The sequence below is a fragment of the Canis lupus genome, chromosome 4, assembly GCF_048164855.1.
Source record: "Canis lupus baileyi chromosome 4, mCanLup2.hap1, whole genome shotgun sequence".
NCBI classification, from domain to species: Eukaryota; Metazoa; Chordata; class Mammalia; order Carnivora; family Canidae; genus Canis; species Canis lupus.
Window position 1 is genome coordinate 87637865 of NC_132841.1, and position 16795 is coordinate 87654659.

General features: G+C 53.2%; 1 protein-coding gene across 4 annotated transcripts in view; it reads left to right on the plus strand.

Annotated features, from left to right (window-relative positions):
- Nucleotides 1–16795, plus strand: part of RETREG1 (reticulophagy regulator 1) — a 121294-nt gene that overhangs the window by 65176 nt on the left and 39323 nt on the right. The window contains exon 1 of one of the 4 annotated variants that reach the window (XM_072825059.1): nt 14125–15577. The exons of 2 other annotated variants lie outside the window; for them this stretch is intronic. In XM_072825059.1, coding sequence (XP_072681160.1) covers nt 15543–15577 — 35 coding nt within the window. In that variant the 5' untranslated portion in view covers nt 14125–15542. Of the gene's footprint in view, nt 1–14124; nt 15578–15600; nt 15779–16795 lie in introns of those variants that run through there. One more of the 4 variants, XM_072825061.1, reaches the window with a different exon arrangement.

Consider the following 16795-nt stretch of genomic DNA (forward strand, 5'->3'; position numbering starts at 1 on the left):
ACCAAGAGCAGGTCCTGCTCAACAGCCACAGCTAGCTGTCCGCCCCCCCCCCATGACTTTCCCTTCCACTCAGAAAGCGGCGTGTGCCAGCCAGGGGGGACCTTGGCTGTGGGGTACCCTCCCGGCTGCCGGGATCCAAAAAGAGCTTTTGGCCCCCTGGATCTTATGGGCTTCCGGGCATATGAATTTAAAGGGCCCGTTCTACTCGTAGTGATCGTGACCACTGGAAAAACCACTGTTCTCTGATTTAGTTAGGTTCATAATATAAACTCACGTTTACGTCCCATGTTAGCTTGAAAATGCTGCTATTCCTCCCCTCACGTCCATTTTATTTAAACTAGGGCCACTTTCTGAGAGTAACGTATTTGCCAGAATAAATTGTCATCACTCCTGAGATGGTGATGGAGGACTTGAGAAAATCGGTCGCCGGAAGTCACACCAACCAAGCCATAAACAACTGTTTTGATCGGCCCATTTTTTTTGTTTTGTTTTATCTTTTTCCCCAGTCTTACTGAGATATAACTGATGTAGAACGTTGTGTGAGCTTCACATTACGACATAATGGTTCGATATGTATCCTTGCAAAATGATGATCACAGTAAGATTAGTTAACACCCATCATCGCATGTAGTTACAGATTTTTCTTCCATGGGATGAGAAGTCTTCAAATCTCCTCTCCTAACGAATCTAGAGTATTGTTAGCTGCCGTCATCATGCTGCGCTTTGTTCCCGGGACTGCTTTGTCCTGTGACTGGAAGTTTGTGCACTTTGCCTGCCTTCACCCAACCTCTCCACCCCCTGCCTCGGGCAGCCACCGACCTGTCCGCCAGTCTCCATCATGGACAACCACTTACTATATCACTTTCTCAGTAAATTTATTTTTTTTGTATTAGTATAATTCAAGTGTAGTTAACACACAGTGTTACACTAGTCGCAGGTGTAAACGTAGTGATTCCACGCCCGCACACATCGCCTGGTGCTCGCGACAGGTGCCCTCCTTCACCCGCATCCCCTCTTTCCCCCATCCCCCCACTTCTTTTATTTTTTATTTTTTATTTTTTATTTTTTAAAGATTTTATTTATTTACTCATAGAGACAGAGAGAGAGAGGCAGAGACACAGGCAGAGGGAGAAGCAGGCTCCATGCAGAGAGCCCGACGTGGGACTCGATCCAAGGTCCCCAGGATCACGCCCTGGGCTGCAGGCGGCGCTAAACTGCTGCGCCACTGGGGCTACCCTCCCCCACCTCTTTTAAAATCAATTTCCGGAAGGCGTATTTACAGTAACCGCCCCTTCAATTGTGAGGTCACACCCCCCAAGTAAGTATGAAATCTGATAAATGCCTTTTTCTTTCTCTTTAATTATGTTACTTGTTATTTTTATTTACCAATTCCATCAGGTAACCTCTATGACATCTAAGAGCTTCCCAGACTCACATTGATGGGTGTCATTTCTGCCGTTCCTCTTCCCCTGGCACTTTTCTGTTCACAGTAAAGAAACTGAACACACAGGGGCCCCCGGGGGGCTCAGTGGTTGAGCACCTGCCTTCGGCCCAGGGCGTGACCCCGGGGTCCTGGGATTGAGTCCCACATTGGGCTTCCCATAGGGAGCCTGCTTCTCCCTCGGCCTGTGTCTCTGCCTCTCTCTCCAGGTCTCTTATGAATGAATGAATGAATGAATGAATGAATGAATAGAAATTGAATGCACAGCCCGAGTGTATGACCAGCTTAGAGCACAGGCATGTGGCCACATCCTCTTTTTCAGGGATAAGTTCAAGTAAACACAAAGCATGTTTTAAAGGGATGACTGTTACCCGCCAGGTCCCCCTTTGGGAATGAACCCTGATAACAGCCCTCCTGGGAGGAGCCTTGCTTTTGTTCAGGGTCTGTAAATAGTGAAGGGCCTGGGAACACCTCCTTCTCGTCTTGGTGAGACTCCCTGTCCCTCTCCTTACTTGATGGCAGTTGTGTTTTCATGGGACAAGGAGACTCGTCCTCCTGGAAAACCCGCGTACCCACAGTGTCCCCTCTCGCACATCTCTCTGCAGCCGGTGCTTCCTGTCCTGTGTCCCAGCCTCCGACATGGCGTGTCCCTTGCTCTTCACTTGTATTTAGGACTTGAGGTGATTTTGGACTTTAACTGCTCGTGACGGACACGGAAGCTGGATCGGGGGTGGGGGGTCCCAGACGAGTCATTACCCTCTGCTGTTTTCGGTACGACTTGTGATTTCATGGTCTCATTAAGTCACGTTTGATATAAACAATTCTCATTGGGTATAAATAAGTGGATTGAAAGCGGCATCTGGCAGTGTGGATGCGCCACAGAAATTTATGAGGGACCGTGTGTGGCGTTGCCATGGTTTGATGCTAAAAGTAGGTGCAGGTAACCCAGCCAAGTGTCGTTTCCATTTTTAGACCGTGAACTTCCTCTAATACTCACAACAGGAAAGAAACATGAAAGGTAAGGACAAGCAGCACACCCGGAAGGGAAACCTGAGCTTGACTTTGACCCTGGAGGTCTCATCAGGGTGGGGACGAAACAGGGCAGGTCGTGAACGGCTCTCACGGGGACACCCTGGACGAGGCTCGCACGTGCTCTCCGCTCGCCCCGGGGATGCTGCTCACGCCCAGGAGGGGTGCACACCGCGCCGCTGTGCATGCGTCCCTGGACGTGGGCGCTCACTCGGGCCTTTGTTGCTGGGGCCAGGCCACCCGTGACTGCCGGCTCGGGGCCTGGTGTCCCCTCCTGGCCGCTGCTGACGTGGAGTGGGAAGGAGCAGGGAGTGTCGCGGGTCCTGGGGCCGCTGCGGTGGCCCGGGCTCAGCGGACGGTGCAGGCCGGGGCTGGGAAGGTGAGGGGAGTGGCGCCAAGAGGGCGGTGAGGCGGCCTCTCCAGCTCCCGGGGGTTGGGGGGGTCAGCAGAGAGGGCAGGTGGGCGGAAACCCGCATGAGGCTGGAGCCGCGGGGACAGCGTGACCCGTGACAGGGCTGGATCGGTGAGTCCTCGGCGACACGATGGATGGATGGGGTGCGCGGTCGGGGAGGTGACGGAGGTGCTTCGTAGAGAGACTCCAAACCCTGCTGTCCTGCCCCGGGCCTCGCTCCCTCCTGCTTGGCCCGGCCTCAGCCCCCATCCCGCGGCATGGAGAGGCCAATGGGGACCTCACAGTGCAGAGACCTGGACTCGGCCTCGGCCCCCATCCCGCAGCCTGGAGGGGACCAATGGGGACCTCGCAGTGGAGAGACCTGGACGCTGCCAGAGCCGCGCGAACCGCTGCCATCACCAGGAAGCAGTCACCTGGACATCATGAGCCCCTGACCTGCCGTGAGGGGAAGGCCCCTTCATGTCCATCGCCTTTTCCCCTAAAGCCCACGATCCCAGTCTAACTATGAGGAAAACCCCAGACCAGCGAATTGAGGGGTGTTCTCCAGAATCCTCTCCAGCCCCACGAAGGTGAGGGACCGGCAGGGCTGAGCAGACCACAGGTGGCCAACTACATGTGACAGCTGAGTGCCACGGGGGGCCCCAGATGCTGAGATGCGGTTCCCGAAGAGAAAAACCAGTGGGCGGGGTTGGTGAGGTGCGAGTGAAGTCTGGAGCTTCATCCGTAGTGACGCCCCGGCGCTGGGGTTTAGTGGTGACAGATGTCCTGGCGTCACAGATGTCCACCCAGGACAAGGAGGCGGGGAGCCCTCTGTATATCTTCGTCCCGCTTCTGCAAATCTCAAATTCTTCCCAAATCTAAACATGTATTAAAACAAGTTTGTGTGTGCTCCCGGGGAGGAGCCCTGGGTGCCAGGACTGGGCGTGAGCAGCGCCAGGGCCTCACTGGAATCCGGGCCTCCCCCGAGGTCCTTAGGGCTCACGGTTGGGCCCGTGTCTAGTTCTGACACCTGCTGCCGTGCTGGTGATCCGACACCCGGGACCCGGGACCCTGCCTGCGGCCGGAGGGAGGCAAACCACGCTCCCCACGCTCCTGAGGGACCAGGTGCATCTTCATCAGCCGGGGGTTGAGGCATACGGAGCCGTGACCCGCGAGGCCGTGGGGCGCCAGGTGCCTGAGGGCTCCCCTCTGTCCCACCCACCGGGACCAGCTGGCTCCAGCTCTCCTTGTTGCTGGTGCTTCTCGGGGGCCTGGCTCCTCCGCAGACACCGAGAGGCTGCAGGATGTTGCCCGACAGCACATTTCCCCAAACCCCATTGCCTGGAGGCGAGGTTCCTCGGTGTCTGGGGAGATCCCTCATCCCTCAGGCTGGGTCTGCAGGGGGAGGTCACCCAGCCAAGGCCACCGGGTGCCACATGGCGCGTGGCGCTAAGGGCCTCGGAGGCGTCCTGGTCACCCACCCGTAACCTCAGAACTCAGATGGAAATGATGATGAGGGCAGCCCAGGTGGCCCAAGCGGGTTAGCGCTGCCTTCGGCCCAGGGCGTGATCCTGGAGTCCCGGGATCGAGTCCCACGTTGGGCTCCCTACATGGAGCCTGCTTCCCCCTCTGCCTGTGTCTCTGCCTCTCTCTCTCTCTCTCTCTCTCTGTGTGTGTCTCTCATTAATAAATAAATAAAATCTTAAAAAAAACAAAGAACAAACGAACTGTCGTAGGGACCGTTAAGCTGAGAAGTGTTGGCTTCAGTGTGGCCTCTCCACACAATACTGGGTGAGTGTATAGCCAGGAGGCATCTTATCAGTTGCTATTTAAGGAATGAAAACTGATTTTTAACACTGACAAAAGCAAAATCTGATAAGGAAGGTCAACACACAACAAAAGTGTCCCGCAAGCCCTAAACGGGTTGTGGTTGCTCCGTCCCCATTAGACTTCTGAGCTCAAGAGAGCAGGTGCCGCTCCTGCGGGGTCCCCCCGGCCTTCCCGTCCACACAGGCCTCCGTGTCTGCAGTTCATGGCCTTAGAAGTTTTCCATTTCCTGCTCGGGCGCCGGGGCCCGCCAGGGTTCCTGGTCTCCTACGGCTGCGTGCTCTGAGTTTCTTGGAACCAGAGACCCTCGGTGGAGCCCGTTCACCCCGGAGCCGCTCACGAGGACTTGGAGCTGTCAGGAGGCCGGGCGTGTGCTGGGGACCGCGCCTGAACCAAGGAGAGCGGCCGGCTTTGATTTTTACCAGCGTGTGTATTCCTCCTGGAGTTTTATAAAAAGGTTTTTTCTTCTATTTTTTCCTTTTTCTTTCGTGTGTGTGCGTGCGCGCGCGTGCGCGTGTGTAGGGAGGTTGGGGTCGGGTGGGAGAAGGGAGAGAGGACGGAGTCGGCGGGATGCTCCCCAGCTGTTGCGGGGAGGCCTGAGGAGGTGGGGGGACAGGACCCAGTTGCAGGTGCCCCGGGGCCCTCGGAGAGCGGCTCCCACGGAGCGTCTGCGGGGGCCGTGCTCAGGGCAGTGAAGTGGGCCCCAGGAAACGCGGGACGCGGGGCGACGGGACGCCGAGGCCCCGGCACCTGCCCGCCCACCTGGCTTCCGTCCGGGCTTCCTGCTGCTCCCCCACCCGTGTGGGCGGCCACCCCGCTCCTCTGCCCCAGCCGCCTGCCCGGCGTCCTGCTGTGAACCCGCGGCTCCTCCGCAGGCTCCTCTGCAGGGTTCACGCTTTGCTTCTTGGATCCCAGAGGCCGTTAACTCCGAAGTATCACAAATTAAAAATGAACAACAGACAGTTGACCCTCGAACAAAGTGAGCGTTAGGGGCGCCGGTCCCCTACGCAGCTGATAAGTCCAGCTAGAACTTGTAACTCCCTCAAAAACTTCGCTAGTAGCTTACTATGGACCAGAGGCCTCACCGATAACACGAACAGCTGGTTAAAGCGTATGTTGTGTGTTCTATGGGTCATCTGCTGTGATCCTACAACAAAGTGCCAAAGAAAAGAAAGTGTCGTTAAGGAAATCATAAGGGGTGGCTGAGGGGCCCAGTCGGCGGTGTCCGACTCTTGATCTCAGCTCAGGTCGTGATCTCGGGGTCGTGGGATCGAGCCCCCATCGGCTCTGCGCCGAGCACGGAGTCTACTTGAGATTCTCTCCCACCCTCTCCCTCTCCCCCACCCCTCCCTCCTATTTACACGGTCTCTCTCTAAAAAGAAAAGAAAATACATTTTCAGTCCTGTACCATATTTGTCGGGAAAAATTTCACATATAAGTGGACCCATGTTGTTCAAGCGTCTACTGCATGATGAACTTTTTTAAAGAAACATTTGATCCGGAAGGCTTTCCGATGCCCCCATAGAGACCAGCTGGCGCAGGACGCCCCTCTCGGAGGCTCTTGACTGAGCTTTACGGTGTTCCTTGTTAGCTTTTCTACCCCACCCCCTCACCCCCTTTCCCCTCCTGCCATTTGCTGACTCTTCCCCCATATTGCTGTCCTTCCCCTCCTGGCCATCTCCTCACTTCCAGGCCGGCCGGCTTCTCCAGCATCCCCTGGGCAGCTGCGCTGTGTCATATCTAAACCATCCTTTCCAGGCAGCTTTGCTTCATCACACCACTTTGGAGGTGGGGCCCAGCTCAACCCACGGCAGGGTGAGATGGCGGCTGTAGCACGGACCAGACTGGAAAGGTGTGAGCGGCACCCGCTGGCCAACCTGAGTGTCTGTGGCAAAGCTGGGTCCAGGCGGGGTCCCTATTGAGATGGTAACAAATTATGTGACCCCACAGCACAGATGCACAAAGAGGAAGTCCCAACAAATAGGGCTAAGACATGGTGAGGCAGTGGGTCCTGCAGTTGGTGGCCTGAACGGGTACATTGATGAGCACGAAGGGGTCTGTTACTAATCATACCAGGACACGAGGTGCAGCTGGGGACTGTCCTAGGCCGGGAGATAGGTTGACTGCAGTGATACCCCCAGAAAAGGGTGAAGGTCGAGCAGAAAAGCTGGAGGGCAGGGACTTTGGGGGCTCTGGGTCTTGGTGTGAGAGTGCCAGCTATTTCTGGATGAGAAGAAATTTGAAGAAAACACTCCATGTGCTAAGCTTAAAAAAGTAAAAGGATAAAATGGGTAACTGGGTTGATTCTGTTCTCATTATTATGAAAAGAGACGGAGGAAAAAGGTTCCCACTTTCTCTTTCGGGCTGATGATCTAGGTCACAGCTTTTCCACGGTATCTTGAGCAACTCTGAATTTCCAAGGACGCGATTCAGGGGCTGCCTTTGGGGGGGAGGGATTGAGGTCCTGTGTCCGTGCCCTGCCCGCCCCTTTCAGCCTGAGTAATGCTTTTTGGTTATTGTGTCTTTGATATACTAAAGTCTGTTATAGCATTTGGGGGGGGGGAGTTTTCATTGCTCTGAAAGTCACCGATCTAGGCCAAGTCTCAGTATGATTCCGCCAACCAGAGAGCAAGAGAGAGGGGACCATCTCTCTCATTAGCGCGTACACGGCCACCGTTCATCACATTTTCCATCATTGCTGAGTGCTGTGATTCACACCACATACACACAGGGTCACTTGATCCCTTGATTTTTTTTTTCTCTCTCTCTTTTTTTTAATCTAAAGAAAAAAATGTTCTTTTTTAACCTCATTCCAAAAATATACTGGCTTTGATAGTAGTTCCATACCACTAGTCTACTTCTGCAAAGTGCATAATATGTACCCTGAATTTTCATGGCAAACGTTCTCTGTTGGCAACACTGGAAGTCTGGTGGGAGAGGAGGAAGGTGGGGAAAGGGACTCCCTACACTTTTGAGTCACTGGGTGAAGGGAAGGCTCACGTGGGTGTTCTTTTCCTCCTCCTTGCAACCAGCACCTGTCTGCTACCAAAGAGTTAACTCCTCAAAGACCGAGACTGTTAGTGGGTTGGCTCAAGAGCAGATCCGGAGCGGAGAGGTCCGCTGGGGATGTGCTTCGGAAGGCCTTGTTTCCCAGGTGAAAGAGCACAGATTTTTTTTTTTAAGATACTTTTCATTAATGACAGAAGCCACAGAAAAATTCCGCTTCCATTAAAAAGTCAACTGTTTTTTTTGTATTTAAAATAACTTTTTTTCTTGTAAGAGCAATGTATGCCCTTGTTACTGAAAAACGGAAAACACGGACAAGCAAAAGGAATAAAATGGAAAATATTCATTGTTTCCTTAAACCAGGGGAGAAAAACCATGATTCAGTGTAGATCCTTTGAGATACTTCTCCTTCCTCTTCCCCCCACTCCCCTCTTCTAAGTTTCCCTGTCTTCTTTTTTTCTTTTTTAAGATCTTATTTATTCATGAGAGACACAGAGAGAGAGGCAGAGACACAGGCAGAGGGAGAAGCAGGTTCCATGCAGGGAGCCCGATGTGGGACTCGATCCCGGGACCCCGGGGTCAAGCCCTGGGCTGAGGACAGGCGCTCAACCGCTGAGCCACCTGGGTTGCCCCGTTTCCCTGTCTTCCTACATATCTTTCCAGATGTCTTCATCAATCTACAAATGTATATTTTTACATAAATAGGACTAAACACCTTTTGTATTCCATTTTAGCTCACCATATCATGGGAAGATTTTTATGACAACCTCATCTTTTTTAGCAGCAGCATGGAATCTCATTGCACCAAACTTCAGTTAACTGTTTATCGATAGGCCTTTAGGTTGTTGGGGTTTTTGTACTACTAAAGACGCTTATATCTATTTTCTCTCTACATTTAGAATTTCTTTGCATGATTTATGAGGTACATAAAATATTTACAAATAACATGGTATTGAAAAATATATATGCTTGGGGGGTGCCCGGGTAGCCCAGTTGGTTGGGTGTCTGACTTTTGGTTTTGGCTTAGGTCATAATCTCGAGGTTGTGGGATCCACCCCCATATCGGGCTCTGTGTTCAGCGTGGAGTCTGCTCGGGATTGTTCCTCTCCCTCCCCCTCTGCTGCTCCCCCAGCTCCTGTGGCACGTACTCTCTGTCTCCCTCTTTCTCCTTAAAATAAATCAATCCTGGGGCGCCTGGGGGGCTCAGATGGTTAAGCATCTGCCTTCAGCTCAGGTCATGATCTCGGGGTCCTGGGGTCGAGCCCCCATTCCTGCTTCCTGCTCAGTGGGGAGTCTGCTGCTGCTTCTCCCTCTGTCTCTCTCTCAAATGAATAAATTAAAAAAAATATTTTAAAAATGTAACAAAAATGCTTATAACAAAAAAAATGCTTTAACTTGTAATTGCACAGTATCTTTGCAGGGCATGTACTGTTCGGAATATTTGATCACAAGCATTTGGCTGCCCTTAGCCTAGGCAGCAGATGGGAGCAGACTGAACTAATACAAAAAACACAGCGAGCAGAGAACCTCAGGGTGGATTACAAACAGCTCAGTGTTAGAGCTGATGGTGAGAGCCTTCTCTGTGGGTGAGGGAGAGGGAAGAGAGCATACGGCTCCCATTTTTCTGCCCCTGTTGACCATTTGGAACATTTCTTCACTTACATAACTTACATTCACCAATAATAAATCCTAAGAACACTAGCTTGTTCTAGGAGCTGACTCTCCCTTGCTTTGTGCTATCGCTGGGACACGGGAAGGCTCGTTGCCTGCTGTGGGAGGGACGGATTCAGATAGCAGAGATGTAAGCAGACAGTAAAGTGAGATATTGCTAAATTTTAATGGAGAAAATGCATCAGAATACAGGGGTTGAGAATGATATGAGGGGTTACTTTTCTTAAAAAGGAAAGAAATGGGAGAAGAAATAGAAAAGCTTCAGGGAGGGGCAAGTTGCAGAGATGGTGGGTCCTCTTTGGATCTGCTTTTTGGAGATCCCTGTGGGACCTCCAGGAGTTAAAGGATAAGCCAAGGCACATTATACATTGTAAGAGTTTATGTGCCCCCAAAATCGGTTTGAATCAGGTGGCACCAAGCTGGAAGTGGTTAGGAGCACGCCCCTGACAGAGCCAGGGCAAAGACTCTGGTAGAAGCCAAGCAAGGCAATTATTTGATTGACGATAGGGCAAGTGGTTGCCTTATTTGGGAAGGTCTACTGGCTGCTCGTGATTGGCCATCCTTAGGTCAGCCGTGAGGCACTTAGGCTTGCATTTGGGCAGGATGCTAGAGCGTGAGAACCATCTCGATCTAATGGCCTCCTTGCTTAATGTAGCACAGGTTAAGGTGGTTAGAAATCGGTGGTGTGGGGGTAAATTTTGAACAACTCACGGTGGGTAGTGATGAGATGGCTGATTTGCCAGCGCCCGTGGTGTAAATGCCACCACCGTGACTGACTCAAACTACCTACTTTATATCACTGAACACGGGAGGGAAGGGATAGGAACCGTTGCCATGAGCTAGTTAGAGGCAGCTCCTGTGTGCCACAGCTGGTGGGCGGTAGGACGTGAGCTTGGAATTCTGGGGTGTGTGTGGCACGGAATATGGGTTTGGGCATCGAAGTGGGGGTTAGAATCTGGGAAGAGAGATTTCCTCGGGAGATCGTATAGCAGGAAACGGGAGGGGGCAGTGAGCACGCTGTCCGTGCTCTCAAGGTGTGGGTTCCCTGCCAACAGCATCAGCAGCACCTGGGAGCAGGTTCAAGGGGCAGCCCTGGCCTGCGGATTAGAGGGGCCAAGAGTGGGGCAGCCCTGCCCTCAAGGTCACCAGCGTCGGAGAGCCAGCCAGAAGAGGGCCACCTAGAGAGACCAAGAAGCAACGTTGAGAGAAGCTGGAGTTGGGCACAAAAAGTGGAGCTTAGAGCCGGGCATGGGGTTGGCACCAGGGCAGAGGGAAGTGGGCCGCAGTGAGGTGCCGCCAGGAGGCCTCGTCAGATGAGATGAATAGTAAGCATCAGCTGCGTTTGAAGAGCGGTGCCAGGGTCGTGGTGGGGGCAGAAGGTAGGCTGTCACTGGTGAGCAGTGACGACCACAGGCCACGGGTCAGGGCCTTCGGCCGTAAAGGACAGAAGACAGATCAGTAACTAGAAGGAGATGTGTGGTCACTGACGTGGTCTCTGGAAGAGGCCTGGATGTGTTTGTGCCTGAAGGAAAGAGCCAGTAGAATTCGAGAGGGTCCTGAACCAGCAAGGAGATGGGTTGGGGCGCCTGGGTGGCTCAGTCGGTGAAGCGTCTCCCATGAGCTCAGGTCACGATCCCAGGGCCCGGGGGTCGAGCCCCACATCGGGCTCCCGGCTTAATGGGGAGTCTGCTCTCCTGCTCATGCTCTGTCTCAAATAAATAAATAAATTAATTAATTAAATTAAGTAAAGAAATAAAATCTTAAAAAAAAAAAAAACGGAGGAGATGGGATAATTGGTGGCACATATTGGAGAAGAGAGCGAAGGGAATGGAGAACTCAGGATGGAGCCTGGCCTTGAAGGAGTTACTTACGGGATCTTGTTCTTGTCCCCAGAGGCTGGAGGGAAGGTGGGATGCAGAAGACAGTAGCATACGGAGCAAATGCTTCAGGGACTCTGCTTAATACCGTCCTAATCGTTGTCTTTTTGCAAATCTCTACCCTTCCCCGCTTTTCCAGGGGACACCTGGGTGGCTCCGTCGGTTGAGCATCCGATCCTGGGTTCGGGCTCAGGTCATGATGTGAGGATCTTGAGGTTGAGCCTTGCCTCGGGCTCCACGCTGGCTGTAGATCCTCCCTCCCTGTCTCTCTCCACCCCCCTCCCTGGCCAAAAACAGCGATTCTGGAAATGTTTCTGAGACAGTTGGTAAGATTGTGTTACCAGCCAGTCGCATCTCACTGTAACTTGTTTTGTGTCTAACTTAAACCAATTCTGGCAGAGAGGTAGAGAATCAAGGCCCTAGAGCTATACAGACCACTAGAAATACAATGCGAGCTACGTACATAATTTAAAATTCCCAGAAGCCACATTAAATTAAAAAAAAAACAGGTGAAATTAATTTTAATATTTTATTTAACTGATACGCCCAAAATATTATCATTTCCACACGTGGTCAATATGAAACTTAGCGATGGGATGTTTCACGTTCTGTTTCTTCTCCCGCGTCTTCAGCGTCTGCACCAGCCACAGGCCTGTGCTCGGCGGCTGCCGTGTTGGATGCTGTGGCTCAGAGGGTCCACTCGCGATGTAGCGGTGAGCGCCGAGAGAAGAAATCCAAATGTGCTTATTCTTAGGAGGTGACAAGACTCGCTCTTCGATCAAATGCTGGTCCGCCTCCTCTGAGCTCTTCGGCTGCTAGGCTATACCCTTGGGCATGTTCTCAGGAACCCAGTTTGGGTTTTTTTTTTTTTTCTTAAGTGTTTATTGAAGTCATCTCTGCACCCAACCCAGGGCTCGCACTCACAGCCCTGAGATGGAGAGTCACCTGCCAGGTGCCCCCTCGAGAACCCAGTGTTAGCAGGAATCCCGTCAGGTCAGTTTGGCGAGAATCCGTCCCCCTTAGTGTCTGGTCACCCGCCGTCTCTGACCGAATTCCTCCTCACCCGGCACCCCCCGGTGATGTCCCGTCGGCCTGGCCTGCCTTCAGCGAGAATTCTGTTAGGCCAGCTTAGCGACAGGTACCTCTCCTGGCTTAGTCATCATCTTCTGTCCACCAGTGACACCCGCACCCACAACTTGGCCATTTCTGCTGACACTGCCTTGTGGCCTCCAAGAAAGGGAGAGTCCCTCCTAGTGTCTGTGATAGAATGTTCCAGAGCCTTAGCCTAAGCGGTTATAGGAGAGTGGGAAGAAAAAACTCAGACCGGTGATTATGTGAAAAGAAGCAGCAGCTCCAAGAAAGGTCGGTGACCAGCTTTGGAGCGGCAGTGGCTTTCTCAGCTCACAGAGTCTAGGACTAAAGCACAAAACAGGGGAAGTGTCTAGTGTGCGTCGCTAAAAGTGCGAGCGCATCCGGGAGGACGATGCACACAGAGCCTGCGGTGGAAGTGCCTGGGGACCAGTCCCGGGAGCTGTCGCCTGCACGCGTGGCCGTGCTGCATCTTCAGCTGCAGGAGTGCCAAGAACACCGGGCGCTGGGGTGTGTCCCCACCTGTGCTCACCGGTCACCTCACTTTGCGGGCGTCTGAGTGGTGGGCGGCCGGGCCTCGGGGCCCCGCGTGCACGTGCTGAGTCCTCGTGTGGGATGCCCGGGACTGCAGGGCGCCAGTGACCGCGGTGTCACAGCCCCCGCGCGGCCCGAGGGTCCCCTTACCCCGGCCGCCCTTGCTCCCGTCCTCGTCCTCATGAGTCGCAGAACCCAACACACGCCCGCGGACGGGGACCCGGGGGCCCGCGTGGCACCCGTGAGCTAACGCACGCGGCTGTGTTCGCGGGGGGCCCGTCCTGAGTGCCCGTGGGCTGAAGGGCCGTCCGACCATGACAGTGTGGTCACTGCTGCATCCCTCTGGGCCCTGGCCGGCTCCCACACCCCACGGTGGCCTCCCCCGGGGCTGTGTCCCGGGCGGGGGGCCCCTGGGTGGGACCTGGGCCTGCACAGCCGCCCCCTGGGCCCGCGCCGTCAGGGTCTGCCTCCCGGGGTGGAGCACCTGCGCCCACTGGACGTCGGACCCGGGGTCCGGAGCTTTAGGTCTTGAGCGAGGTTGAAGCGAACAGCCACAGTGACCACGTGCACGTGTCACACGGTCTGAAACACGGCAGGGCCCGGGCCGTCTGGCCTTCTTTCCTTTTTTTTTAGCATTCCATCTCAGCTTGCTTTATTTTATTTATTTATTTATTTATTTGTTTATTTATTTATTTATTTATTTAGTATTTATTCTTTTTTTTCTGATTTAAATTCAATTCACCAACATACAGAATGACACCTAGTCAATTCTTCAATGCGCTAGAAATCACACGTGTAAATGTAAGACGTACGCTAAATACGCATTGCTGTGTAGCGATGATGGAACGCATACGTTTTTATTTTTTATTTTATTTTTTTTTAATTTTTATTTATTTATTTATTTATTTATTTATTTATTTATTTATTTATTTATTTATGATAGTCACAGAGAGAGAGGGGGGGGCAGAGACACAGGCAGAGGGAGAAGCAGGCTCCCTGCACCAGGAGCCCGACATGGGATTCGATCCCGGGTCTCCAGGATTGCTCCCTGGGCCAAAGGTAGGCGCCAAACTGCTGCGCCACCCAGGGATCCCAACGCATACGTTTTTAAAAGAAAAGTGTCCTGTTTCCTAATAAATAGATGTTCCTTACGGCTTTACCTGACATTCCCAATCAGGGCAAAAAAAGTCATTTTAACTTGTCATACAAAGCTTTTAGGGTATTTGAAAGAGTCTCAGCCGTATTTGTCTTAGCCTTTTTTTTTTTTTTTTTTTTTTTTTTAATGAGGAAGGTGTACTTTCCTTTTCTTGCTGAGATATAACTAACACCTAGTACATTAGTTTCAGGCACACGGCACAGGGATGTGATACCCGAGTGCGTTGGAAAGTGATCCCCGTAATAACACACGGTAACAATTATTTTCTTGTGATGAGAACTTTTAAGATCATCTTCCTCAGCACCTTTTTTTTAAAGAAAATATTTTATTTATTCATGAGAGACGCAGAGAGAGGCAGAGACCCAGGCAGAGGGAGAAGCAGGCTCCATGCAGGGAGCCCGACGTGGGACCCGATCCCGGGACCCCGGGGTCACGCCCTGAGCCCAAGGCAGACGCTCAACCGCTGAGCCCCCGGGGCCCCGCTCAGCACCTCTGGAATACGAGGTGCGGTGCTGTTGGCCACAGTGACCAAGCCATACATTTTGCATCCCCAGGACAGACTTATTTTCTAACTGGAACTTTGTACCTTTTGACCACCTTCTTGTAGCCTCTTTGGAAGCAAGAAGAGCTGAAGCGATCGTGTCCTGCTCTTAGGAGCTGCAGCCACTGAGGGTACTGGGTGGCTGGTGACTCGTATGTGGTGATGAGCCAGGCTATAAAAATATCCCAGGCACACAGCGCGGCCGCGTGCCAGCGTCAGGCTGCTCCCTGATGACAGAGGGAGGTCCGCGGGAGAAGCCCTGCTGCCCAGCGGAGCACACGGACTCGCCTGTGTGCACACTCACTCCGGGTTGGGAAATCTAGATGACCCACAGAAGGATTTTCTTGCAAAACAGTGTCCCTGAAAACACAGTTGTTTCTTGGCGTGTGTGTTTTTCCTTTTGAGTCAACGATGTTTTGCTGGGTGGCTGAGCACTCTCAGAACAAACAAGGCTCCCAGCCCTGGCACGCACGGCCCGTGTCGCTCCGCCCCAGCCTCCCACTGCGAGTCGGAGATCCGATAGGCCAGGCTGAGGCTGTAGGCCGCCCTTCCGTGGGTGCCTTGTCATGCCAGGGGGGAAGGAGGAAAAAAAAAAGAAGGAAAGAGAAAGAGTGGGCAGGTCTACGTGAAGTCATCCCAATAAAGGTTAATAGCTGGGCGGTGACACCTTCTCACACCACTGGGGAGAAAATGCTTGCTCCCAGCGGCCCTCACGGTCCCGGGAGTAAGAGGTGACCTATTTATTTTTAGAAGGGGACGGTCATAATAACCCGGCGCTCGGCTTCATTCAAGGCAGGCAGGTGCTCTGGAAGTTTGTAAACACCTACTTTCTGAATAAGGGGGGGAGAGCTTTTTGTCCGCAAAGGAGAGGACGTGACGCCCGGGAACCTTCCCTCCTCATTGTTGCTGGCGAGTGAAGTCCCGGTGGCGCACGGGTGCCGCAGCCCCGTCCACTCGCTCATTGTTCTTACAGGACAGAAATGCCTGAAGGTGACGACACTGGACCAGGCCAAAGGTAATTCCGATCTATGTTGACTTGTTCTCGAGTCTGTTTTATGGGCTGGTTGTCTTTTTAAAGACCTTATCACTAATTTCAAAAGTAGTTTGAAGTTAAAGAAGGAAGAATGCAACCCCTCATTTCCAGGAAACCGAGTTCTCTTTAGCGTGAAGCGGGAAACGTAAACTTGGCTTAATAGACGCTTAGAAACATACGCAAGTAAGTGTTTTTCTTGAATGAGGAAGGGGGTGGCCTGAGACTTTACCCGTGTTTCCCCGTCTACCGCCTAGAATGTTGGAATAGCGATAATTATAGTGGCGGATGTGAAGTGTGCTCGTGTGTCTACGTCTATTCCTACGGTAAACGGCTACTAGGAGTGGAAGGGATCCTATTAAAGTATAAAATAAGAAGTAAAGTCCTGCGTTTAGTCGTTCAGTTTGATTCCCTGGCCTTTGATTTTTGACTTTACGTGACGGTTGCCGGAAATCCACGCTGGGGAACGTTGTGTCAAGTGTTTGAACATGCCGGGTTAGACTGACGTTCCCGTTTTGCCACGGCTCCCCTCGGTCCCGCCACCGCGCTTCTCTTGGGAAATGGGAGGCGTTGGGCCCCCACCTGCAGCGCGTCGGGGCTCCTGAGGGGGAGGACGGAGCCGGAGCCGGCAAGGAAGCGGCAGTGACTCCCGCGCACCCGCACCAGGGGAGGGGCCCCGCGTCGCCCCCTGGCTGTGTCCGCAGCCCTTGTGTGTGGGTCCCGACTGCGCAGCAGGGTCGCCGGGACTCGGTGCGATGGCGGGAGCTGTGGGGACGGGGGCTCAGCGGTGGGTCGTCCGACTCCTGCTCTCGCTCAGGGCGTGGTCTCGGGGTCCTGGGACCAGCGCCCGTGGGCTCCACGCCCCGCGGCACGTCTGCTTGGGATTCTCTCCCCCGCGGCCCCCCGCACGTGCGCACCCATGCGCTCGCATGCTCTCTGCGTCTCTAAGAAGTGGTCTTTAAAAAAAAGTGGGGGGAAGGGGTTAAATGACAATCTTATTGTCAGAAAAAGTACTAACTGGGATTAGGATTACGTTTTCAGGAACAGGAAGGCCCAAGCATTTGTTGTCCTATGCGAGGTCAGCATGTCTGGAAGGCACAGCGCAGGTACCCGGTCCGGGCGTCGTGTGGTGACGGGAGCCGCCCGTGGGTGAGCCGCGGGGCCTCCACGCACTGTGCTGTCCGCCTGACCCCAGCGTCGCGT